This window comes from Spodoptera frugiperda, chromosome 30 (assembly GCF_023101765.2).
Source record: "Spodoptera frugiperda isolate SF20-4 chromosome 30, AGI-APGP_CSIRO_Sfru_2.0, whole genome shotgun sequence".
Classification (NCBI taxonomy): Eukaryota; Metazoa; Arthropoda; class Insecta; order Lepidoptera; family Noctuidae; genus Spodoptera; species Spodoptera frugiperda.
The window spans coordinates 3,013,838-3,040,830 of record NC_064241.1 but is presented as its reverse complement, the minus strand read 5'-3'; the positions used below and the strand labels follow the sequence as shown (position 1 = coordinate 3,040,830).

The following is a 26,993-nucleotide window of genomic DNA, read 5'->3' as shown; positions in this document are numbered from 1 at the left end:
CAACTTGTACATATGACGTCATAAAAGGTTTCAACAATGTAACGTCCTCGATTTATTTCCAAGCCAATGAACACTAACATTGCTTCTCGGGACGTTCTAGAAGAATTATCGCTCGGATAAATCCATGATGCTCATGTTGGTATACTCTTTGATAGTAACAAGATATTTTTATTTCTTTACTTACGTAATATGGCATGTACACACATAGTTACATAGGCTTTTAAATCTTTTTCAAGGCAAATGATGATGATGATGATGATGAACGTTAAGATGGTAAGTGATCATCATATTATGAACACTTTTGCAATAAACGCTTTGACTTTGACGTTATGGTAAACGAATAACAGTGCCCATTAACACCCACAATACTGGAAGAATTACAGATACGTTACTGGCATTTTAAAACGAAGAACTCTCTGTTCTGAAGTCTTCAAGGTAATGAGGGTTCGAAAATACCATAAGCAACAGCTCATTCCACATTTAGTACGAGGCAAAAAGTTTTTTGAAAAAAACTCCCATTGTCAAATAGTAGTAGTAATAGTAGGCAGTCAATAGACTGCCAATCACCTAAGTGATGGTCTCCATCAACGAAGAATCCTTGAGGAATCATCTTAATGCCTTAGTCATTCTTTCCAATAATTATAATCATCGAAGAACAATTGTATGCTTTAGGCAGCCATTCTCAGTTTGTCATAGCGTAGTACAGAGACCGAAGATACTCAATATGATAATGAACTGTAAAATAAACTTTATAATAAACAGCTTTAGATACAAAATTCCTTGCAAAACGTGAGTTTATCACACGTTACACACATAATTTGTGTACTTACTTCCACCTATTAGAGTTCGCAACTAATTCTAGTTATTCGAAGTAAATTGTAGTGTACATTTCCTTGTTATGTAGGCGTTTCCGATAACGTTAGTATCTGTGTAGACACAACCTATTATTCCAAACAAGGATTTCAGATGAAACAAATAATATTGTACTCGTGAATTCCCATCATTAATTTTGTCGTTCTTATATAATACGTACAAAATAATCCTTATTACTATGTACGCAATGTTCAAAATACATTATTACGTAATATTCTTTATCTGCCTTAAACAGAATAATGTTCAAAAATTATTCACAAAAAAAAGTGTCTCGAACATACAAATTCAATTTTATACTCTGACAAAATTTACATAATATCTTATTTCAAGCAAAAATGTGCTTTAAAACCGCAAAAAAGGTACTCATAACGCATTTTATGGCTCGAAAGGGTGTGAAAATTAGTGTGTTTCACCGCTCTAGACATAGTTTAAAGTGGTGCTTATCTCTGAACATGCGACAGATACACATAGAGCCGGTGGTTGTACGGGATAGTGATGGGAACATTACCGTTGCGGTTTTTCTACGTAGGTGTTATAAAAGGGATGGTAGGTGTTTTCCTGTTCCATTATGTTAAACTCACCCTTTTATAGTATATTCTGCGTAATACCGAGTTCTTATTTCGAACTTTAAAAACCAAGTAGTAATTAACTAACCTATAAATCGCAATTATGTAAAAGTACTTGATCGCTGGGTTGAATTTTCAATATTATTTTGTATTGAAAATAACTATTTTTCTCCAGCGCATGAGAAATGTCCACCTAGGCCCATTCTTTATCAAAGTAACTACCCAACGAACCCACATTACATCAAACAAACCACCAGCTTAAGAGGCTCAAAACTTTAGCCACTAGTAAATATCAGTGGTTAACGAACGCACCTGCGAACCGCGGCTGCCATAAACATTATAGAGGCCCGTATGTTTTCGGGCGTAAGTGTTAAACTTTGAATATAGTACCGCGTTGGACCGTATTACAACACCCAAGTGTATGTGGCCTAGTTTTTCACACACATTAACAGGGAGCATGCAGTTTATAATTTTATAGGACTAGCACTAGCTAAGAACTAACGTTCGCACGTTGTTGAAATATTTTGTGCGGTAAAAGTAGTTTTTAGTAAATATTTTTTTAAAGTTTTACTTTTATAAATAAAATACAGTTTTAACTACTAGGAAACCTTGCTTTGGTGCCATTGGACTGCCTTAACTGGATTAGCACACTCTCAGAAAACTGAAGTAAAATAACGCCTTTTTTTTTAAGGGGTAAAATCATCCAATGACTTCTTCGGCCTTGGGCGAGACGTTCCTACTTCTGCCCTTCGAGCCGAATCCCCGGTAAACAACGTTTTGCGTTATATTTCGCTGTGTGAGTGACGTTACCCAAGGCCCTATCTTTCCCCCTCATCTTCAATCCCCAACAAGCTGGCAACGCACGTGTAACTCCTCTGGTATTACAGTTGTCGATAGGCGGCACCTATAGCTTACCATCAGGTGGTACGTCTGCTCGTTTGCTTGTTTGCCGACCAATATCCTATTAAAAATATATATTCATGCTGTATAAACTGCGTAGTGTTTTTTTTTCTTTGTGAGAGAATAAGGTTTTGGTATGTTTTTTCCGGGTGAATATTTTGCGTAATTGGGTCACGAGAACAACTGTGCATCGCATTGTTAGATATTCAGAAAATCTGGCGCTTTGTTCTAGCGTCGAATAAATTCTTGGAGGTTAATTTAGTTTCTATTTTGCTGTGGCTGAACACACTGAGAAAATTTTACTAACATTTTCGGTACATTTTCAGTTCGAATTTATATAAAATGTTTATATTTTTTTAGTAATAAGCAATAATGTTCATCGGTTTTTGAATTTAAATATTTATTATTTTATTCATATGTAAACTTCAAGTTAAAATACATCGTGTTTCAGTAAAATACAGTTCTAAAATTTAGTAAAATTGTTGCATATAATATGAAAATTGGATTTGATTTATTCAGTTTCCCCAATGGATTGTTTAAAGTAGTAATATTAGTTGCTGTACTTATATTTTTATTTTGTTACAATTTTTAACATTATAATAATTGGCGTAATTGATTATTGTTAGAATAATAAATACTATTGGTTGTAATATTCGCTACGAACTTGCTACGACGACGTAGGCTGTGCTACGCCGTAGTCATATCATCTAAAATTGTCTTGGTATAATTTATGGCTTGCAATTTTAATCACGATTGTGTTAATTAAAGTTAATCTCAAACGATTAATCAAATTTATCATCATTTTAAATTTAACTCATTCATTTTAAAATCTCCGGAAATGTCCCAAGGCATTTTATTTAAGCCCTTGCACAAAATGCTCTTAAGTAAACTAAAACAACGAAATGATGCCATCAGTCACGAAAACTCTTTCCGTTTTTAGTCCCCCGTTAGGGCGTCATTAACTTAGAGCTGTTCGGCCCTTAGGATCTCCCCTAATTAATAAAAGTGACGCTAAAAGTTGTCACATAAATTGGGACACTGATGCTACTGTGACATAACAAAATGTTTTTATAATCTTTTTAATGACCCGCATAATTTTTAAGCTTGACTGGTTGATTAAAATGTTTTGGTTTAGGATTAGGAAAATATGATGGCGTTGGAATAAAATTTACTAAAATGTATTTTCGGTAAAATATACATTATTGTGTATCGTGACGTCACTAAACTTGTTGCTTGCATGGTGGCTGGGCAATCGCTTGCCATGCAATGCGTAACGGGTTCAATTTCCGCACGGAACAACTCTTTGTGTGATCCATAAATTATTGCTTTGGGTCTGAGTGTGATATGTTTGTTAACGCACCCACGACATAAGAGAAAATCTTCACCCTCTAAACAAAATTCACTCATAATTCTCATCACACAAAATTGCATATTAGACTAACCGTAAAAGCCAAAACAAACAAAATTGAACAAACAACCTTTTCCCAAAGAAAATCATAATAATTAATTATCTTTTCATGACTTCACTGGCATACCTTCTTCCGCTAGCCAACAGAAGGGCACTTTTGTAATACGTGCCCTAAAGGGTCTCACAATTTATGTTTTAACGTGTCTCATGCAGCTGAGTACCAACCCTAATTCTAAATCCTTATGTGCTTGTGTGCCAACCCTGGCTGTTTAACACCTACCTATAGCATTAAGGCAGAATGTCAAATGGAAAACTTTCTATGGCGTGAATTTCTTTTCACGAGTTAAGTGTTTTTTCTTTGAATGTTTTTAAATCCCCTTAGACTGCGACATTTCAATGGTTGGGTAAATATCAAGGTCAATTTCAAAAGATTTTTTCATTTATAAGATAACCAAGAAACAAACTGAATTTCCAGAAGATTTTTCGATTCAGTTGTTACTTGACAATCTTTGTTTAATCTTACCATTTCGAAACTATAATTTAGTATAGTATCTAATCTGATATCAGTCTCTCTCTCTCTCTCTCTCTCTCTCTCTCTCTCGCCTCACTTATTGGGGGTAAAAGACATTAGATGATTTTCTCTCCTCAAAAAGTATTATCATTATTAGCCATGGTTGTCCCACTGCAGAGCCAAGCCTAGCCTCCGTACCCTCCTTTCACTCAACTCTTCGTAGAGCTTTCTGTGGCCAGTCCTTTTCATAAGCAACAAGCCCATCTTGCCATTTAAAAAAAGTAAAGCAACTAATAAAAAACCAATTCCTATCTTCATTTTCAAGTCTCTAACGAAACTCAAAATAGAATTCTGGGAACTAAAATCATACAATTGTGCTAGATTCAGTCTATCGAGCTGAACAATAGTTCGCGTTTGTGATTGAATTGTGGCATTGTGTTGACGTCTAATTGGAAATGCTTGTTGTTATTGTTTCGACAGAATGTTCCTGTTTTGTACATGAATGCTTCGTCTGAAGGGTTTTTTGGGGGTACCAATTGATGTGTAGTTGGAATATGTAGTGCAGTATGCTATATTAAGATTAGTGAATATTTTGACAATGCTGGTCATAATTCTAAGTTTTTTTTTATGCGAAAATAATTAATTTGTTAATATACAATTATTATGATTATTTGACGAAGAAAATGTCATGGATTCTATGTAACACTAGCTACTTCCGCGCGGTTTCACCCGCTCTGCTCGGCTCCTATTGGTCATAGCGTGATGTTTAATAGCCTATAACCATCCTCGATAAATGCACTATCTAACAACAAAATATTTTTTCAAATCGGACCAGTAGTTCCGGAGATTAGCGCGTTCAAACAAACAATCAAACAAACTCTTCAGCTTTATAATATTATATAAGTATAGATTACACTTCACATTACATTAATACTAATAAATGGTATGTGAAAGCTTGTTCATTTGGATGTTTGTCCGTCAAACACGTTGAATATACTAAACGGATTTTAATGAAATTTAGTATACAGACAGGGTATAAGCGGAGTTAACGAGGGTGATAGGATACTTTTTATCAAAACCGCTGGCAGAAGTTAGTTGACTATATTATTTCCGTGTAAAACTTTTTACATTCTATAAAATATGTCCCTAATTATTCTTGACGAAACTGACGAAGGCCGTTGTTTAAGAACCAATATCTTTTGATTATTCATTCGTCTCTTAATAAGAAAATAAATAGGTTCCTTACATTTCCATAGCATTTGGTTATTTGGTTTCAAAATTATTCCAATTTACATAGAGCTGGTAATATTCAAACTCTGACCTTAGAACTTTAGGAGAACAACAGAATCAGGGTCAAATAAACCTATTCTTGTTGCTTCGAATAACATTATAAGTCCAAAGTGTAGTGGCTTAGAAATTATTACATTGTTTGTGCTACCTGACTTTGGTACTTGTAATATTAATGTAATAGGAGTTCTCATTCTGCTTACACTTCGATAATGATATTGAAGATAAAATATTTGTAAGTAATAGCTATGTGTTTACATTGTTCGTGATATTTGTAGCAAGATATCGCTTATTTTAAAAGATGAATTCATAAAACAAAATAAATAGGTAGGCGTTTACCGGTTACTTAAACAAGTCTTTGGCAGTTGTTTTCGATACAAAACCATTGCTAAGGAATAGTAGAATCATTAAATGACTACGAGCGTGGCAGTTATTCAAGCAATTTATCTTCATATATATTTTTTGTTCTCTACCAAAGACAGCAAATAAAGCTAAAATCTAATTATTATTTGTATAGCCGTACGTTATATTTCCAATTGCTTATTAATAGCAGTAAAACATTATACTTGAGTAGCTTCCTTACAATGAACAAGAGCCCAGTGTCAAATATTAAATTCCAAACAATCTTGTAATTTTGTAGCCTTAAATTTCCTGTTAATTGTGTACGGAAGGCGGTCTTAAATGGATTAATTTTCTCACATGAACATAAATTGAAATCCTTAATTAGTCCTAACATTAATGGGAGAAATCGCAGGGGAATCTTGTTAATCACAGTTGCTTGGTGATTGTTCATCGATTCTCCTACCCCATCCCTTTGTAATTATCCCCAAACTGCACCCCAACTTGTAACAGTCGTAATGATTTACACCTTGTTCAACTTTACCCCTTTTTCATGTCCTTTTTTGACGAAGAGGCTTACTTACACTGTTGCAAAGTTGAGAGAAAGTATCGTTTTATTTTTTAACAGTTTTATTTAGCTTGTCTCTTTTCTTTGTTTGGATCAAATTTAGTAATTGCAATTTTACTTTCTCTTCCTTTTTGGGTCGACGTTTGGCGGCTATAAGCTTGAAACATTTTAAAAGTTAATTCATTCTGTACGAAGGATATTCATCGTCATCATAATCATCCTACTCTCGTCCACTGCTGGACATAGGCCTCTCCAATAGCATGCCACTGAACTCGATCTTTAGCTCTACGCATCCGACCACTACCAGCCACCATTCTGATATCGTTTTTCCACCTAGCTGGAGGGCGCTCTATACTACGCTTGCCTACAAAAGAGATTCTTCAACAGCTATTTCTTAATGAAACTTCTTAATCAAGTTCAACAACCTGCACAATTAGTCTCCCAATTTCATATTCAAGCCATGCATCGTTCGACTATCATCATCATTAGGAACTTTATATCAAATAGCTCTCAAATTATATATTATGTACGACAGTACGGTAGCCCCTTTATAACATATTTAGTAAGCCTGTCACGTTTCGGTTCACGTCGCGAAATAATGTAAGGTCACTCAATGATTAGGGTGTATCACACGAGTTTGGTGCAGTTGCGATTATTTTTGCTGGTGTGAGTTGTATTTTAATGATGTTAGTGTATATTATTTAGGCGAGATAATTGCCGTTTAGTATAATTTCATGATCTTTGAAAGTTATTTTGGTTTTTAAGCGGCTTAAAAAAAGGTTATTAGTTTGACCTGTACGAATGTATGTTTGTGCTCGATTATCTCGCGTTTAACTAAACTGATTTTAATGCGGTTTTCACCAAAGTATTTTCAGAATTAGGAGCAGTTCCCTATTTTTTAAAAGATGTTTTACTTTTTGCTATGAAAAAATCTAAAATAGCAACCATTCAATTATTGTCTCTAGACGCAATTAAGAATACAATGTTTTTAATTGTAATCGAAAAAAAATATTATCTTATCATCTTAACTGACATTTTTATATTTTTCTGCAAATAAACACATAACGTATCAATTTTATAGGCAGCTAAGTGATACCATATAACACAAACACATAAACCCTTTATATAAAAACTAAACTACCATATATCTCCCATCGGCCCTAATAACCATAATAAGTGATGGGTAAACCTACTCAAACCGCAGCGACCCTTTTAACCGAAACTTTTTGTAACTCACGCTATTCTGCAAATACCCATTCGTAGTAAACATTTCATTGAATCCCGAGAGATTTCACAATCAATATAAACTGTCGCAGCGACGACACATAATCGTCTGAAAGACCTTAAGCGTCTATTCGTTATTAGGTCAGCGAGTTTCAAGAAGTTGTAAAACCGTTTTATGTATCATAAATACGGGTAGTTTAAGTGCCCCCTAGACTATAGGGGTAATCGAAAACCTTGTACTAAAATAAACACGGTGTTCAAAACACTTCTAAATAACTTATAGGTCTTGAATACAAAGATTTTGTTGTTTCCATTTTAATTGTTTAAGTTTCTAAGTAGTTTCAGTTGTTGCTTAGCGTGGGACGATTTAACACTAACAGGCTTCGCAGTTAACTTTATTTTTAATAGAATTAGGTCTCAATGTTAATTCTGTGGGACTTTATGAAAGTACTTATAGCCGGTTATATTTATTGTGTACTGGCTTCTGCTTACGGTTTTGCTGTCTGTGTAGCAAATTTCATGAAAATCCGTTCAGTAGTTTCAGTGTGAATGACGGCCAAACATTCAAACAAACAAACAACTAGCGATTGAAACAATGAAACATTGAATTTATTTTTGTAAATAGGCTTAAAAAGAGTACATTTACACATCAAAAGTATTATATTAAAAAAATCTAGATGAGGTCGGATTGAATAATTGTAATCGGGAAGATTTCAAGACTCTCAAGTACTTTTTGTATTTCTGTCATATTTTTTTAATTTGTCTTTTGTTATAGTGGATACTGGACAGTTTTGACCATTGAAAAATACACTCATAATATTTCTAATCACATACATACATATTATACAAATTTACGACCCACATCAATAATGTTACGTCACTATAATATAAAAGACACGACAACCAAGAAGAACTTATAAACAAATTCAATCCAATAACATACAACCTTTATCTTTTCTCATACAAATAGCATTCATTGTATTTATTTAAGACTGCACTTTTGTTACAGATCTGCATAGAAGCGGGCAATATCCTGTGTTGAAGGAAATGCGCTGACTCGCTAGTATGGCGGTCGGTGTCCTACTGTTGGCGCTGCAACTAGCCGTTGTCAGCGCCGGGAAATGCACCACGTGAGTATAGTATATATGAGGAATATTTTTGTATAATTTTTGTTAAGTAGTAAAGAATGGAAGTCAAGATTTTGACTGAGAACTTAATAAGTGGTGGAAAGAGTTTTAACAGATTTTCATAGTTGATTTGTTAAGGTTACTGAGTCAAAGTAAATGAGTATAAGGAGGTAATAAAAACTATATAATAAAATCATCGACTGCACGGTTGGCGCGGTGGCTGGGCAACTGGCCGCCGTGCAATATGTCGTAGGTTCGATTCCCGCACGGAACAACTCTTTGTGTAGTTCACAGATTGTTGTTCCGGGCTTGGGTGTAATAAGAAAAAAACAGAAAGATCCAATAGTTATGTACTGGAACAAACACCATATGAATGAATCCAAAAAACGTTAACTAACTTCATGGTCAAAAAACTAATCAATATGTTAACTACAAAACACTTAAATTCTCATCACAAACATACTTAACAAGATATTTTACGAAGCGTTGTAAAAATAAAAACAGTTAACTCAAAATGCTAACCTAAAGACTAAAGAGCAAAAAAGAAATTAAAACAAAATCACTGAGCAAAGTCCTCTTTACACGGTGACTGTAATAAAGTAGAAAAAGAAACTCACCCTGTACCACGTTAAAAGAAAACCGCACTTTACTACCTGAAACTTAAATAACGACCCTTAGTTTAAACTCAACCTTTCAAATACATCTCACTTTCATTACGACATTCAAATTAAAAAAATAAACATGGAAAAAAGATTACTTGACCTTACGTGGTGAAAGGAGAAGTTTTTGAATAAAAAAAAAAAACTTCCACCCTAAGGCAGCATTCGCACGAGAGTTATTTAACGCGCGTTAAAAAAGCATTTAAATAGAATAAATGTATCTAAAAGTATAATTTATGTTCATGCGTTTTTAAAACGCGAGGCGTTTATCGAGTAGTATTGCATTTTCAACGTTGGGCATTGGGTGTTAAAGACTAAAAGCGTCTGCACTGCAGTTATGAACATACATACATATACTAGCAGATATATCGGTTCTATTTAAACGCTTTTTAAAAGTGCTTTAAGTTATGTTATAAACTACGTTTAAAAAACAGTTTTAACTTCCTTTTTTTTCGAAGTCTGTTAATAATTAACACCTGTGAATATAGGTTCTAAAAACTACGTGTAACAAATATTTTTCTGAAAACTGCATCAAAATTCGGTTCTGCTAATCACGAGATAATCGCGGATACTCGTACATACATATAGGTCAAACTGAGAACTCCTTTTTTGAAGTCGGTAAAAAAGCGCTTGTGCGAATGCAGCCTAAGTCTCCCTAGGCGGGGTAGTGGGGTAGGAGAAATGGGGAAACGGGGAAAGTGAAAACGTGTCAAGCGTCACATGAGGAGTAAATACTGCACCTGTTAAGTCAAGTGTTCTGGTAGTGGGACACCAGTATAATGGGGTAGTTTTTGTGTTTTAATGACTCTTGCAAAAGTTGTGGTTTAGATTTTTGTATGGCAATTTTAGGTTCTGAATGTGGGTTGCGTTTTATGTAATGGTCATGCAGTGGATTTTTTACTACGGTTTTTTGTTATTTGTGTGGTGGCTAATATTGATATTTTAATTTGAATATCATTATAATTATGCAATTTACATAAATATTTTGTAAGATAATTGTTCGAAGATTTTTTTGTAAATGACCTTGCTTGTTTTTTTACGAAGGTAGTGGAATCATAGAATTAAAAGCCTTACTTTAGCTGTAATAGTCAATTTAGCAAGTATTTTGGAATCCAATGACTTCTCCTGCCTTAAGCAAGGTGAGAGGGAGTGTCAGACTCTTACTGACTAAAAACCACGCCGTTCCTACTCCTCCCTTTCGAGACGAAGCCCCGGTAACCCGTAAGGCAGTCCGCAGCTCCGGGTAGCCTAATAGAGCTTAACAATATTAATTGGCTAATTCTAAACAAAGATACATCTACAGTGTACATTATATCATCATTATTCATAACTCAAGCAACAATAAAGCTATCGAAATGAACATTATCTCCATATAATGCCTTTCCAATACTCAACGCGATGAAAGTTTTGAGATAATCATTTTTCAAAATGTCACGGATATATAACAACTTGCAACAAAGAGATCCCCTTGGGGTTTGGGTAATTTTATTCTGTAAAGTCATCGAGTTAATGACTTTTTAACTTGGTCGCTTTGAGAACAGGTACTTTTAATGATCGTAAGGATGCATGAGCAGTCATGAGAAAACAATAAAAGTGTGCCAGTTTTTTTTATTTGCACCATTAAAACGCTGTGAAGAAAATTTTCGTTTATAAAATTGAAAAATAAACAGGCGGTAATATTATTGATTACTAACTTCTGCCAGCAGCTTAGCTCACGTCCCCGTGGAGTAAAAAGTATACCATCACCCAAGTAATCTCATACCCTGTCTATACACCATGTTTCATCAAAATCCGTTTAGTAGTTTCAGCGTGGCGGACATACAACCAATTGTCCAAACATATAAACTTTCACATTAATAATATTATTACAATAGTGAGATCGCAATTTAAAAGGGTCTGATGCCTGATCCTGAGGTGCAGATTACCTAGCAGGTTTACCGAGGCTCCGGCTCGACAAGCAGGAGAAGGAACGGGGTGGTTTTTAGTCAGTAAGATTCTGACACTCCCTCTCGCCTCGCCCAGGGCGGGAGAAGCCATTGGATGATTTTCCCCTTAAAAAAGAGTCAGAGATTTCAATCAAATATAGATCTCTTATTTGGCTCTTGAAACTAGTAAGTAATGACAAAATTCTACTTTGCCTTGCTTACAAACTTCAATATAATTTATCTCTATCAATACTTGAGTAAATAAAATCCATGCCACAACTCATTATCCCATTTAATTCCGGCATTGTTGGTTTTTGTGCAAATAAACCGAATGTTAGCATTATCCGGTCAACATTGTAACGAGTTTAATTAATTTAACCAGCGTTAACTTGTAACTGCTGTTTAATTAATCACAGCATTTTAATGAGAGCCGACATTTTATATTTTGTTGTTTTTTGGCAGGTTGCTATGTGTTGGTATACTGTATATTAATTACTGTGGCAAATATGACTTCTGTTTATAATTTGTTGTGATCATATGACTTTCATGAACCCAAATCATCCCGTTTATACCTGACTGATATAGAGCTGTTATTGCAGCCTATAAACATCAACGTTATTGGATTTGGTTGTTGTATTGCTGGTATGTTGTCATCTCTGTATACATACATATTCTATTCTTTCAATGGTCGAGCTTAATAGCCATGTAAATTAGTTTGCAGTTACCTATTAATCAATATAAACTTAACCATATTAACCAAAAACAGAGTATCGATAGGGTTTCTTACTCATTATTTTTCTTACGAGTCTTCGATTTTGAGTCTAGCGTTATTGACAGATCATGAAGTGGTGGGCAGTTCAATTTTCTCTTAAGTTTGACTTAGACAAATTCATACTAATAATATTATTGTAAACAGTTTTTGTGTAACGTGTAGTTCGTCCATGAGAGTGCAAAGTCAACCTCACGCAAAATTCGTTCAGACATAAGTTCCATTCACCCTACATTATTGTGTTCATACGAATAAATTGACATTCGCCGAACCGTGAAGATAATTATTTCTCAAGATGGAGGTTCATTGTACACGAGAAATTGTCGGGATAAACCTTATGGTTGTGAATCATTTCGTTTTACACTGTCATGTGTATTTTACCATAGATTATGTTAGGTCACCAACCCGCATTGAGCAAGCGTGGTGATTAATGCTCAAACCTTTTCCATGTGAGACGAGGCCTTTGGTCAGCAGTGACCACTTGTAGGCTGTTGATGATGATTAGGTCATGGCTCAAATTGTTTCCAAAATGCTTGTAAATAGATAGGAGAACGTGAAAAGGAATATATAAGAAAAATATCATAATTTTCAAAGAAAAAATCAAACTTGTTTAGAGAGAATATGTTGAAGATGAAATATGAGAAATCGCAAGGGCACATTAGAACGCCACATAGAAAAAGAAGTAAAAAATAAATGTTTTGAAGATATTTCTATAAGACTATCCTTTAAACTATAGCTTCAGAATAGGGATGATAAAACAAATAAAAGTTTAGGAGTGGGAGCAAAACGTCATTTCTACGTATAGAACGTATCAAGAAGTGACGTCACGCGATATTTCAAATTAATTAATATATCTTAGAAAGTACTTGCTTCCGTAAGAAAATAAAAAATACGTGTCTAATGTTTTAAAATAATCTACAAGACGGACATTAAAATAAAAATTAGTCATCTACCCTATTGAAGTTTAAACCTCTAACTTAGTCATTCTAGCCTTCTGATCTTGGTGTAAAATATTATGTAGATAAATGAGATACGGCGTTATCTCATGAAACGTCCTTAGTTAAGTCATTTTCTCCGGCTAATAAAGCGTTCGTAATAGCTCATAGGCAGATTATTAGCAGATAATGATTAGGTACGGTATATAAATAGCTCTAATATTATGAATGCCTCGTCAATCTGATGTTTAAGTATGATATCTTTGATCCTACTCATTAAAGGCATGCATTACTAAGTACTGCAAAAATACTTAAAACTAATTTATACTATCGCGTACAATTTAGTTTTTTGTATCTAAGTTGTACTATGTTATGCAGAATATTATACTCAGTTACGAAAAGCTTCACTGGGACTTAAAATACCTACATAGTCAGTCACCACATTAACCCACAAAGACCAACCAAAAAAAAAAAACTCTTACTGCATACAAAAAATCAAACAGCAAAACCCGCTTCGTGAAAATGTTTAACAATGAAAAAGGGCGACACGTCCCTAAAACGCCATCATGTCGCTTAACCGTGCGTCCCTTAACATCAAAGCTTACTACCACAGAACCGTAGTGAAAAACTTCCCTCTTTCAGCCTCCGAATCGTCGTTAACCTTCCTATACTCGCGTGATTTTTTGTTACAGCTATACTCGCGCGCGGTCTCACAGACCGATAGTTTGAACTGCTGTCATTTATTTTTTTCTATGAAAACATATAAAGATTATATTTTGTTTTCAAAATAGAGGATATAATGAAACAATCATATCATGTTATAACTTGTTAATTATATATTTAACTTGACTATCAGTCTCATACAAAACAGCCTTCAAAATTGACATATTTTTCTTATGTACTAAATAAACAGAACTAAAACATATTTCTTCAAAAAAAAACTCAAATAAACTTTATTATTTTAAAAAACAATAGCTATAAGATATGTAAATCACAGATTCACTTGGTTATCAGCTTCACAGTAACAATCTTATACTACTTTTATACTGACGATAAAAGTTACGCCTATACTCGCGTCGGTCTGACGGACCGATTGGCGCCAAACACACCAACATGTGCGTTTTGCACAAACGCGCTGCGTGCACTAAAATGAAGTTGGCAACGAATCCGGCAGCTACTAAAAAAATTGAGTCGCTGGGGTTACCAAAACCGTAAAAAAATTGAAAAACTGTTTCGTCGGTTCAGCCTCCGAATCGTCGTTAACAATAAAAAAACTTATAAGGTAACTTTTGGAAATCGCGTTCGCTTCTCCCTTTCCGCAAAGTTGCAAAGTTGCCCCAATTACATAGATGACTTTCGAAAATAAATCGAGTTTTCTAAACCCGTACCCGAAGTGACGTCAAGTAGTAAATTTTATTAGCGTGAGAGAAAATGATTAATTGATTTTCTGTGTCGAGGCGCGCCGTGTAACGGGTGACAAACAGAATTTGTGTGGCGTAGTGCGAAAGTGTTCTTGTTTGTATTCGTGTTATTTATACTTGGCGTCGTGATGGATTATTGTGTTTAGATTTATCTTTTAACAGGAGTTCTCAGCCTCTTCTTCTGGGACCGTGTTTTAACATTTTTGTCCACATCCCTGACCTAACTGTTTTTCACGAGATTCGTGAGGTTTGTTTTTTAAAAAACAGTAAATTTTTTATTGTTATCTCGATCGGAGTCATACCATGGCCTCACAATTAATAACCGAAGTGAAAAAACGCTTGTGTTGTGTTTCGTTATGTGAGTGAGATTGCCGAAGACCCAATTACCCCTCAAAATCTTCACAATCCGCCATACCCCAACGATGATTAGTAGTTACAAAATCTCTAGTTGTGTATCAGTAATATAACTAAAATTAAATGATAGACTCCACAATAATACAAGACAAAGTGATAAGGGTGAGAAACAATGTGCAAAACTTTTCAATCCCCATAGGCGTAAACAGAGGCGCGCATTAATTTCAATATAACACCCACATTTCACATGTTATGTCGAGTCTCACATAATTGAAACCGGGCATACAACTTCGAGAAAGCAACGTGAAGTAGTTTCATTCACGCCCAAGTCACTCCAATGACCTTGATCTGGCCAGGTCAAGTGGACGTGGCATCCACCTCGCCTCGCTTTGTTATGAAGCCTCTCATAATGAAAGACGGAGCGTAGGACATTCCAATGTCGTGGAAATGGATTGCCTTTTGTCAAAGGGCTTGGCTTAACTGTGTATGTTTTTTCTAAAGTTGTGGGGGATTAAAGAGAAAATTTATCATGTGTTGTATTGTATTATGTAAAGTAGGGTGTACTTTTTTAATTATAACATTATCGTTAATGAACATCATTATAAGAAAATTAGCCTAACAGACAATCAGACAGAAAATAATCTTTTTATGAGACCTAATTTCGGGAGAGCCAGACTTCGGCACGAATGAGCCGGCTCGACCGGAGTGATATCACGGCCTCACAGAAAACTGGCGTGAAATGACGCTTGCGTTATGTGAGTGAGGTTTTTGGAAACAGAATTAGCCACCTCCCCAAGCTTCCCAATCCCCGATTCTCCAACAACCTTTAAACTCCTAGCCCTAGCAATGCAATCGTAACGGCTCTGGTGTTTCGGGTGTCCATGGGCGGCGGCGATTGCTTACCATCAGGTGATACGTCTGCTCGTTTACAGGCTTGTACCATAAAAAACCTACATTAGTTTACGTTGTTTTTACATCTTTATACAAGTAATATAAAATCTTTATTAAAACTTAGCGTTAGTGCTATATCGTTTGAACCGTAATAAGGCTAGGTGCTAACCAGATTAACTAAACAAACTTTACTAGCTTTACTGTAAACAGAAGTTTATTAAAAATATAAAATCTTGTAAAACGTCAAACAGTTTGTATTAATTACTTTACTGCCTCTATAAATCTATAATGATGCAATTATCACCTAAAACTCAATAGTATTTTATTTCATTTGATTAGCAAACTCCGTGCTTAAGATGAGATCAACGAAATATCAAAAGAATTAAATACTCTTCGCAAAAAAAAAATACAACAACGAAACATTTTCTTATCGAAAAAAATAAATTCTCTGCGTGGAGAAAAAAAAACAACAACGAAACATTTTCTTTTCTGATGACTCAGTTAAATGTCAGACATGTCTAGTTTTAATGAGAGGATAAAATATAAAGAGAAATATCATTATTCGTCCTAAAGGAATCATTAAAAAAAATGATAGATTATAATTAACATGACTTTTACGCTGACGTTATCGAAGCAAATGCAAACGTGATTTTAAGACCTTTTGCTCAAAATATTTTAATTAACAACAAACAATTACAATCAGCCATAATCATTTGATTTTGAACTTTACGTATAAAGGACATTAAGATGACAATAGACTGAACTTGTAATCAATTTCACAGTCAATATTAGTGGCTTCATTCGGCCATGTCAGTTGCCATAGAGAATTGCTTAATTCCGAGACCGGAGGGGGTCTCGATCCCCTTCAGTTCGCTCACCTATCGGAGCGTGCCCCTTCCTGACATTGACGTCATGTCAGCCATTGATTGTAACTGGAAATTACATTAATATTGAGTTGAATGCCATCAAAATGTTGATGGGGTTGTCAATTTTCTGTACTTATTTTAGGTATGGGGGAAGTTTAAATAGTGGATTAAGTGTTTTTCTTTGGTCTTTCAAATATATTAAGTAGTAATATTTACCTAGTATTAGAATTGCGACATACGATGCAGCGATTGTCGCGAAATGCTGATCATGAATATGAGCCTCTAGCATGGCTTGAAACTAGTCGAGTTCCTCGTCAAAACGTTTCGTGAGTAAGCCGATAACATAATAATTAATTTAGTATGTCTCACGAAAGTTACAATGAAAGAAGTATTTAGTAACAAAAACAGCAACTGCGAAAGCGTTGAGCGAGCGAGAGACCTTCTATCACTTTATAGGCTATAATTAATGATGATGATAAAAAATAACGTTCTTATTTTTAAGTAAAGTACATCATAGACTAAGGTCTATGATATTGATCTATAGAGGTCTATTGATCTACATCAATTTTCTGCAATATTATTTTTATACATATTTGGAATCACCGAATTTTTCTCCATTGAATGATCGTATAACTTAATATCACAAAAAAATCTCCCTTAAATCAATTAGCCTCCCAACCATCGATATGAAAGTAACAACAAAACTACCAAAAAACTGAGAATAATACACAAACCCCTCTATATATTCCCTCGAGAGTTTATGACGTAACCCGAACACTCTCATCCTTAGCATCATTAAGCCGTCTTGTTTCGCAGCTCGATCGAAGCACACCTCGAGGGCAAGTGGATGCAAATCGTATGGTAATGTAGGGATTGACCAATGTTGATAGGTGTTTTGCACCTAAATTGGTAAGCAATCTAGGTTAGGTGGCCGTTATTTTAAATCAGAATATATTAGGGGATTGCAACTTGAAGTCATATAGCCAGACAGGGTCGCTGTAAATTGTAGCGTATAAAATGCGTGTAGGTATAATATTATGTTGCTAACATAACTAAATTGAATTTAACTTCCTCATATCGGGTAGTACTCATATCTAACTTTCACTTTTGCAAAATACTGTATCTATATTATTCTATGTATATAAAAATTAATAACTGTTCGTTAGTCTCGCCAAAACTCGAGAACGACTAGACCGATTTGACCTTAAATTGTTTGTGGAAAGAAGAGAAGGGAATGTCTGTTTTTAATATAGATATAATCGCTTTTACTACGTGCATAAATACAAATGTATGTAGATACATATACTCTGAAATAATTGGACCAATTTTGACGGAACTTTTATTGACTGGTAGCTGATGTACTACGAAATAAGGCTAAGGCTACTTTAATTTTATAAAATAAAGTCACTAATTCCGTGATCCACGCGACCGAAGCTCTGGACATCAGTTAGTTATGAATAGAGACCGGATAATATGCAACATAAAAAGCTTGAAATATGCATGCAAATATGCATGAAAAATGCCTAAAATATGCACGAAAACTGACAGAATATGCAACATTAAATGAGTTTTTTTTTGTTTTGTAAATATTATTCCTTTAGATTTAAGTATTTTGTTAGTAAATACTTGTCTTATGTTTTACTTTATTATGTATGTATCTTTTTAATTTATTGTTATTTGATAAAATAAAAAAAACTATTAAGTTTTATATTTTTTATTAAAAAATCAGCATACATTTATAGAAAACTATCCATTGATAGATGTTAATCGATACAGTAACATGTAACATTATTTAATATTTTTGTAAACATTAACAATCAAGTATTGTTCCAAATGTTCAGTGGTAAGATTATGTCTTCGATCATTCAAAATATTTTTATAGGTCGAAAATGATCGCTCCACATCTATTGAGGTAACTGGGCAGTATTTGAACTTGGGTGCTATGTTAGCGCTTATATTTTCTGGCAAAACTTCCGTCGGACCATTAATACCTACTAAATTATAGCAATAATATGCATAATCACTAGATCTTAGTAAAAATATGCTATTAGCCTTGAAAATGGCTTTAATATGCAAATGCATATTATCCGGTTTCTAGTTATGAATAAATGTAATAACATGTAAATATAACACTTATCGGTAAGTTATTCGTATCCAGATTTCTCCAGCCATCTATACCTATTTTTGTAGTCTAGTTGAAAGTAACTGTCGATCACGCATCACTATTGTCCCTTTATAAATGCAGTTTCTTTTAGAAAATCCCTCCTTAAGTGCTTACTAAAAATACTGCTCTCAAACCTCTATCAAGAATAAATTATTCAGGCCTTTTAAAAACGCCTGTGTAAACGTATTATTGGACTGACTTTTTTTTTCTGACCTACTCAAATCGTAAATTGCTAGCAATTTAAAATTCAAGCAAAGATTTCATTGAGATTACTTTTAGAGGCAAATGTTTTCTTTGGAAAGTTTTTTTTTTTTTTGTTAAGCGAGTACATTGAAGATCTAAAGTAAGGTACGATGTTTTTTGTAGCTCCGTGAAATTGGAGTAAAATTGTAGAACACTTAATGGCTAATTGTGCCACGATATTTTTTGTTTATTTAGTGGAATTGTGAGGAAAATTACTAACAGCTGTCCATTAGCATTAACAGAAAGATCCGTGAAAGATTGTACTAGAACTCTGTCTCTATCTACACCTGTATTTACTTCATTCAACAAGCATAAGGCTTTATATAATAGCTAAGCTGTGAAACTATACGATCGTTTCCACTGATACTAACCTATGTAGCTGTGCGAGGACGATGTGCAGCTCGAGTATACGATGTATCGATAGTAGGGATCCCATCTATTATAACACACATCTATAGCACGCACCTTTTCATATAAAAACGTAGTTTCGTTGAGTCTGTTTCCACCAAGGTTATGCTCTATATATCAATGAATATGATTGGTGGAAGCCAAACGCATCCTCAGCAACGCAGCATAGTACATCACTGGTGAAAAAGCACTCAAATACAAAAATAAAATGCGAAGTCAAACCATCCAAATTGTCTAAACCCAACGTCATCTCACTCTTTCAAAACTGACAAGATCAGCAACCAATCTTACCTCATCTCACCAAGAACACATAACCTTTCCCCATATCAATTCATCACCAGTTTTACAGTAAAACAATACATCTAAAGACATGTCAATGGGCTCTCGATGTAAAGCCTTCAGGTCACTGGGCCTGTACGAGAAGGGATGAAGGCGCCGGCACATGAATAATTCATGAGAGCGTAATGAGCCGCAGGCAGTATTCAGTCACATAGCACTGAAAACTGAAATCTATGGACGGAGAGAAGCTTAGAGCTGGGACCTTAATGATTTTACAAAAAGAAAGTTTCGACGTTAGCTGTTTAGGGGCGCTTGAAAAGATTTATGGGGGTTTAGAATGTGTCATGTTTAGTTTGTAGGTCGAGTGGTTGCGAAATGTAGTTGGGACGGTATTGGGATTTATCCCTGGGATAGGGAAATCAGGTAACGTAGCATAAGTGTGGGAGAGCCATGCTTTGGCACGAATGGACCGGCTTGACCGGAGTGACACCACGGCCTCACAGAAAACCGACGTGAAACAACACTTGCGTTGTGTAAGTGAAGTTACTGGAGTGTCAATTACCTCCCTTTCCAATTTTCCTAATCCCCGATTCACCAACAACCTTTAAATTCCTAACCCCCAAAAGGCCAGCAATGCACTTGTATCACCTCCGGTGTTTTGGGTGTTCACAGGCGGCGGCGATTGCTTACCATCAGGTTATCCGTCAGCTCGTATATATATATATATATATAGAATAGACTCGCCTTTCTATTCCCTGGAATGACCACCAGAGATCCAAATTATGGTATGACTTTCTCTTAAATGCGCATAATTTAATTTAGTAAAGCTAAAATCCATCTTCGATATAATCGATTGGACTAGTACTTGCTGAATATATTTTTTTATCTATTACTATGTAGACAATCACTAATACCAAGTAAACATTACTATAAATACATCCTACCTCTTCCAGGAATTACAGATATATTTTATAAAAAAAAAACTTTAGACATTAACTCTTGAGGAAATGTTTGAAAAGAATTATGAACGAGATTACTAACTGTTTCATGATTAACTTAGATGCCGAATTAAGGATTAAATGTCATTTAAGGAAGATGAAGCGTTAATTTGGAATCTGGAAAGAGTTTTAAATTCAACTAGAAAAAGAAAGACTTATTACTGAACTGAAACATCTAACTTTCACTCTTTTAGCATTCAAAAAATATTGGATAGGTACTTTTCACATTTTAGTTACTTAATAATTATTAGGTCAATTTTAACATCTTATAACTTTTCATATGATCTAAATAACAACAAACATTGACTACAAAAAGTTCAATTTTGATCACCAAGTTTCCTGCAAGAAAAAAGGCTCCCAAAATGACACCATTGAACACCCTAATACCCCCATTGTGTTTCCTATCGAACATTTATTAATGTATTCTGGAAGAAATCGCTATACAGCTACATATCAAGCTATACAAAACCAGTATAAACTGACCGTTGATTGTATAAAAAGATCATACAAAAGCAAGATCAAGATAAACTGGATTGTATAGCTCGATTTCGAGTGTGTATATTGGTGGAGTATCGTTCAATCAGTAGATACACTGGGTATAACACCAGCTGCCGCCATCACGTTCCTATACCCTTTGTATAAAGTATATAATATATATTTCTAATAAACCCACCGAATATTGTACGGCCGGATAATCATCGGATGACAGATGTTCTTTCTTATTAATATTAGTGTTCAAGATAAAGGAAAAATGTTGATATTGTAAAGGTTTTTGGTTAGGTTCGTGAAGCAAGTACAAAGATGGGATGCTATAGTTTGATTGTGTACTGTGATACAAAAAATCGGCCTTGCTCAATGTTAACTTAAGTTAGATGTATTTTTAAAATAAGTATCGTGATACATACTAAATTAACTAAAGAATTTCGGTTTACTCACGTACATTGAGGAGTCTGCGCACGCCGCCGGTCATGATAAAGAGTCCCTCTGTGACTCGAAACTAGTAGAGCCTTTCTCCATTAATTTACGTGAGTAAACCGTAATTTTTTAGTTAAAAAGGTGTTTTTCAGTTAAAGTAGATAGGTTATAAGTGCCCAGAAAATAGCACATTTAAATGTGGACAATTGACACCGTTTTTGTAATATGGGACCCCTAGATGGAAAACAGAGAAGGGGCATAGTTTGTAACGTCCCGCGCTCCTCGTAAAGTGTCACGCATTATGTTAAAGGGAAATCCAGCTATGACATATCCTCTTTGTATTTGCTTAATGGTGAGGCTATTTAATTGAAACTATTTTGTTGGTTAATAAGGTACACTTTTGAACGACAAGTTTTCATATTTCCTATTCAGAATGTTTTTAGTAGGTATCTATTAAAAGTTTTATAATTAATTAACAAGTTATAAACTTCTAAAAAATTCTATTGTACTATTGTATAGAGCCTAGAAAAGGAATAAGATATCTGGAAAAAAGTTCGCCCCATAATACATGCAGTCAAGTTTGTCGTTGCAATATTTTTCTTTCATAAAAATTAACATAACCCTCGTCTGTCTATATCGACTTGGAAAAGTGCAAACTCAAAAGTTAAATTAAAAGTGCAGCTGTTATATTAAATTACATTTTAAAGGCACTGAACTGCTCTAACTAAAATTAATTTAAAATCTCAATGTTCTGAACAAAAAAGAAGAAAACATGAGCTTGGCGTTATCCCAAAGATGAGCTGATGCCAAAAATGTATGAGAATACAAAAATAAGTGTGGACATCTTAGCCACATAAATTATTCTTATTGTTATAACTACATTGCTTTGTTAGTTTAAGAGCCGAAAGCACAATTTTAATACAAGGTAAATGAATACTTTTTTTATTATGAAAATAAAAATATATTCCCGATTTTTGCTTGACTTACTTAACTTAATATCTTATGTTCTTTATTGTTGTACCTAGTTGGGGCAGAAGGCGTGCATAGAAGTCCGATTTTTGCTTAGTAACAGAAATAATAAGTTACGGATAATAATTGTACTTCTCTATCTGTCATCTCTGTATATAATAAGCCTTAAAATAACAGGGTCAGTTTGAAAAAAAAAGCAAAACTTCTAACGCAATAAAGGTCAAGATATCACAAATCCAATTAAAATTGGGGGACTGTCCAACGGGGAAAGAATGCACCAAATTAAAAATGCTTTTGTTAAAGAACATGGCATTTCAATACAATTCGATGCCCCAGTAACGTGTTTTACAAAGACTGTGCAAGCAAATATAGATTCTTTGTCTCAAAGTAATAAAGATTAAGATACAGAATTCAATTCATTAGAATGAGAATTCACATCCAGTATGTATCCATACTCCTATAGAATACTGCATTAGCCCCATTTACGTATCGATACTTCTATAGAATATTGCATTATCATGCTATCGCCAATATCTGTTAGATAAACGTCAAATGACCAACGATAGTTCTACAAAAATAGCAAAAATGTATTTGAAAAACATTTCCACGTTCTGAAAATTTGTTCGCGGCTGTCACCAGAGTGTGGTCATGGCCTAGCCGATACGGACAATAGGGTGACCAAAACTGCAACCTCCCACGGTACTTACACAAAAGCGGTTGACCCCATCGCGTGCAATGTGTGCCTATGTTGTTTCGAGTCCCACATCACGGTTCCAATGTTACTATTTCTAGGTAGACTGAACGCCACTACCGATATCTCTCTTAATTAATTTTGTGTCAGATTTTTCTTTTAGTCAATAATAATGGCTGATAATAATGTGAAAATTAGGGTCACTTTTCTAAATAATATTCATGTGTGAACTCCGAAAAAAATTACAGACATCCAAACATAATTTGAAGGATTATAGGAAACTTCTAACAACAATTTTTACTTTCCCCTACATTGTATACAATCACTTGACCAATGCCACTAAAAGACCCTTAACTTCGAATAAATGTCAACCGAATTCAACCCTCGAATAAAAAGATAAATCATACATCTACCCTTAATATTTGAAAGGTTTTGCTACCCAAATACAACTCGAATAGTATATTTAAACAAACCACAACGGTTGAAAGCCAACCCTCTTCATAAACACCGAGAAACCTTTAAATATTCTTGACAGAATGATTTTTCCTAAGGTTTGGATATCACGTATGAGCCATTACCATTCCTATTTATTTGCAACGGTTCGATTCGACCCGCATCAAGTATCGGCTGCCAACAATGAAGTCACGATCGCACACCACTTTTCCGCCGGACTTGTACCTACTTATACTCAAGGGTTTGTTTTGTTTTCGGAAAATAAAAATGTTACCACAAGCCTGTTACTACTTTTAAGACAATGAAGGAGTATTGACAGAATATAAGTGATAGGTATGATATTTAAATTTTATTATAAGCTAACATTACTTGTTTCTTAAAATAAGAAAAAAATACAATTGTTGTTTAGTAAAAATGTTGTCTGTCACATTTACGATGAGATAATACCGAAACAAAACTGATATATTTCCAAAACAAATAAAGATGTCTATTCTAAAATCTAACTGAAATAAAAGCAGACCAGTCTAGCAAAAATACACACAAAACCTATCTCTTTGTTTTGCGCCCGTCAAAGAGATTTCACAGGTTTGCTGACGTAAAGTCCAGCAAATCTTTGTACTAAAATCTGACCCCAAAAACTTTGTGAACAAAGAAATTGAAAAGAATAAAAATTCACAAGTGAGGATCTGTGAATATAAAGATGGTCATTAAAAAGCTATAAGTTTAGGAACGTCTAGCTTATACGAAGCTGAGAAACTGAGAGAAGCAATCTTTTGTAGAGCGATTCGTATCGATTGAGCCGAATGAGCGTTGGCAAGTGTCCATTTGCGAGCCTTTTGTTATTCGAATTCGTTCCAAAAGTATGTACATGCCGCCACATACAGTGTTTTTGTGGCCGTAGCCAGACCGACGGGATTGAGTTTTTTTGTAAACAGATATAAAGATTCCGCTTCATTCGCAGTTCTTTTGCACATTGACGACATAACGTCACGTCAATGTTTTTCTAAAAGAATAGGCAAAATGTTTTGCATCGATATTAAATATTTAGTTTGTAGTAGCAGATAATAATTATAACATCTAATAGAATGATAATTGCTATAACGTTCTCTTTTAGATTGAAACCCAAAAATAGGTTGTTGGCCTGAACTGATTTTTTTACAAAATCTTCGCTAACGACCACGAGATCAATAGGGCAGCCAGGTAATATAATTTTCTAATAAACTTTTTTGATAATGACGCTACTCTGCTCTCTTTTGCCCCCACTAATTACGACGTAGCCGGTCACCTTTCAGGAAGTAATTAATTTCGTTCGCACCAAAACGTGACTAGAATGCCGAAGAAGAATTTGTGGACAATGTTGACATTCTAGACGAGGTACCGTTAATTATGCCATTTGACGAAGCTTCACAGCCGTGCCGCAATGATTAGTGAATGATTTGAGATGAAGTAATTTTACTTCTTAAATCCATTATTAGAATTTTATTTTTAACTTTGAATGAAAGGTCGTTGACTCATAGATTGGACGGTTTAATCGTAAGACAATCTGCTGAATATAAATTTTCATTTTCAGAAAACCTTTTTTATACCAACAGGGTGTATACATATAGTAATCAAACACCAATATAACTAAGGACAAAATACCATCATGACAACACACACAGACACGAAGAAAAATACCAATTACAAGAAAGAAGAAAAATCATTTATTTTATCTACTAACACGAGGACAGGACGTCATAGAGCTTTTGTTCTAAGTCACACGTCTGCTAGCACAAATAAAACAAGCAACTTGCACCGTAACCACGGTACACTAGTTCAGAAATAAGTTCTATTCGTACCGCAGTTCGTTCTAACTTAGTTCGCTTGGACTTTGGATGTCATTTCACATGGACTGTTTTACACATGTTTAAATTGGATGAAACATATGCAGGTGTATGCTTTTAAAGTTATTTGTGAATTTTCGGTCTGAGTTTAGTAAGCGTCGCACTGGTTGGTCTCGACTCGAATAATAGGGTGGGTAAATGTCATAGGAAATGTACACATAACTTCCTACATCGCTTGAGTATAATTTTCAAGTGCCATGGTTTTTAATCCAGACTCGATTACATTAACATAATTACGTAATTGTCAAAAAATGTAATAAAAATTAAGCGTGCTTGTCCTCAGCCTACGCCTTAAAAAATATCTGCTGTAGTATTATTATCTATGAGGATCAGTAGGGCTGATGCCTGATACAGAGCCACAGATGACTTAACGGGTTGCCAGGGCCGGAGCCCTTCGAGCCGGAGCTCGTAGAACAGGAGTAGGAAGTCTGATACCCTCTCTTGCCTCACCTAAGACGGGAGAAGTAATTGAATCATTCTCCTCCCCCTCACCCCAAAGCATTATTATCTAGTGATCCATGTAAATGTTGACATTACTTTTACAACGTCAACGTCTTTCCTTTTCATGTTATTCATAGCATTTAATACTTTGTAAGCTTCTTTCGGTTTCCTTGTTTGGAAAAATACATAAAATATAGTATCTTACGATACACAGCCATCACGTGTGCACGACATATCGACTAACCCTTATCAAATGTAGACATTATGGAGCCATTCGTCTAGCAAATAAAAAAATGACACGAAAGACAAAACATTCCCTTTTCCTATCATATTTATTTGTTTTTCTTTCCTCTATTATGACGTAACACCGAATTACATGAAGTATGTCAAATACGATGTGGCATATACGTACACGTGATATTAAGGAAAAAGAACGTTATACAAGAGAAAATAAGAAATAAAATTTTTTAACATTTTAGAAGCAGCTACAAATAACTTTAATGATGCACGAAAATGAGAAAATTTAGAACATAAAACAGAGCAAGCTAGAACAGACAATTCGATGCAAACAATAATGAACATCTCAGTGCATAGTTTAAAACTAACTAAACAGTATCAGGAAACTCAAACAGACGTAGGCGTTCTTGCGCTCAAACAGGATGTAGCACGAACGGTTTCGTCAAACAATATTCAGTATTCTGTGCACACGTAGGAAAATACAATAATTCGAACGTGTCCAACCGATTTGTCGCAATGCAGACTTTGGTTTGGAGAGTTTTCAATATTTCCCTACGCTTAGAATTGAATTTTGTTGACCTATGTTGTTCAATGTTTGACTTTTACGTCGATGGGAACTTACTGTACCTAGTTGGCCGCCTACAGTTACGAGCGAAGTTTTATTTCGTTTTTGTTGATGAGAATTTGGC

The 26,993-nt window shown here is 34.7% G+C and overlaps 2 protein-coding genes across 3 annotated transcripts in view; one reads left to right on the top strand and one right to left on the bottom strand.

Moving 5' to 3' along the window:
• LOC118269653 (C3 and PZP-like alpha-2-macroglobulin domain-containing protein 8) overlaps positions 1 to 26,993 on the top strand; it is a 242,239-nt gene that overhangs the window by 68,520 nt on the left and 146,726 nt on the right. The window contains exon 2 of the mRNA XM_050706877.1: positions 8,686 to 8,806. Within this exon, the coding sequence (XP_050562834.1) occupies positions 8,742 to 8,806 (65 nt within the window). The 5' untranslated portion in view covers positions 8,686 to 8,741. The remainder of the gene's footprint in view (positions 1 to 8,685; positions 8,807 to 26,993) is intronic.
• The window catches only part of LOC118269655 (zinc transporter ZIP6-like), a 426,889-nt gene that overhangs the window by 312,434 nt on the left and 87,462 nt on the right, over positions 1 to 26,993 (bottom strand). The window lies entirely within an intron of this gene.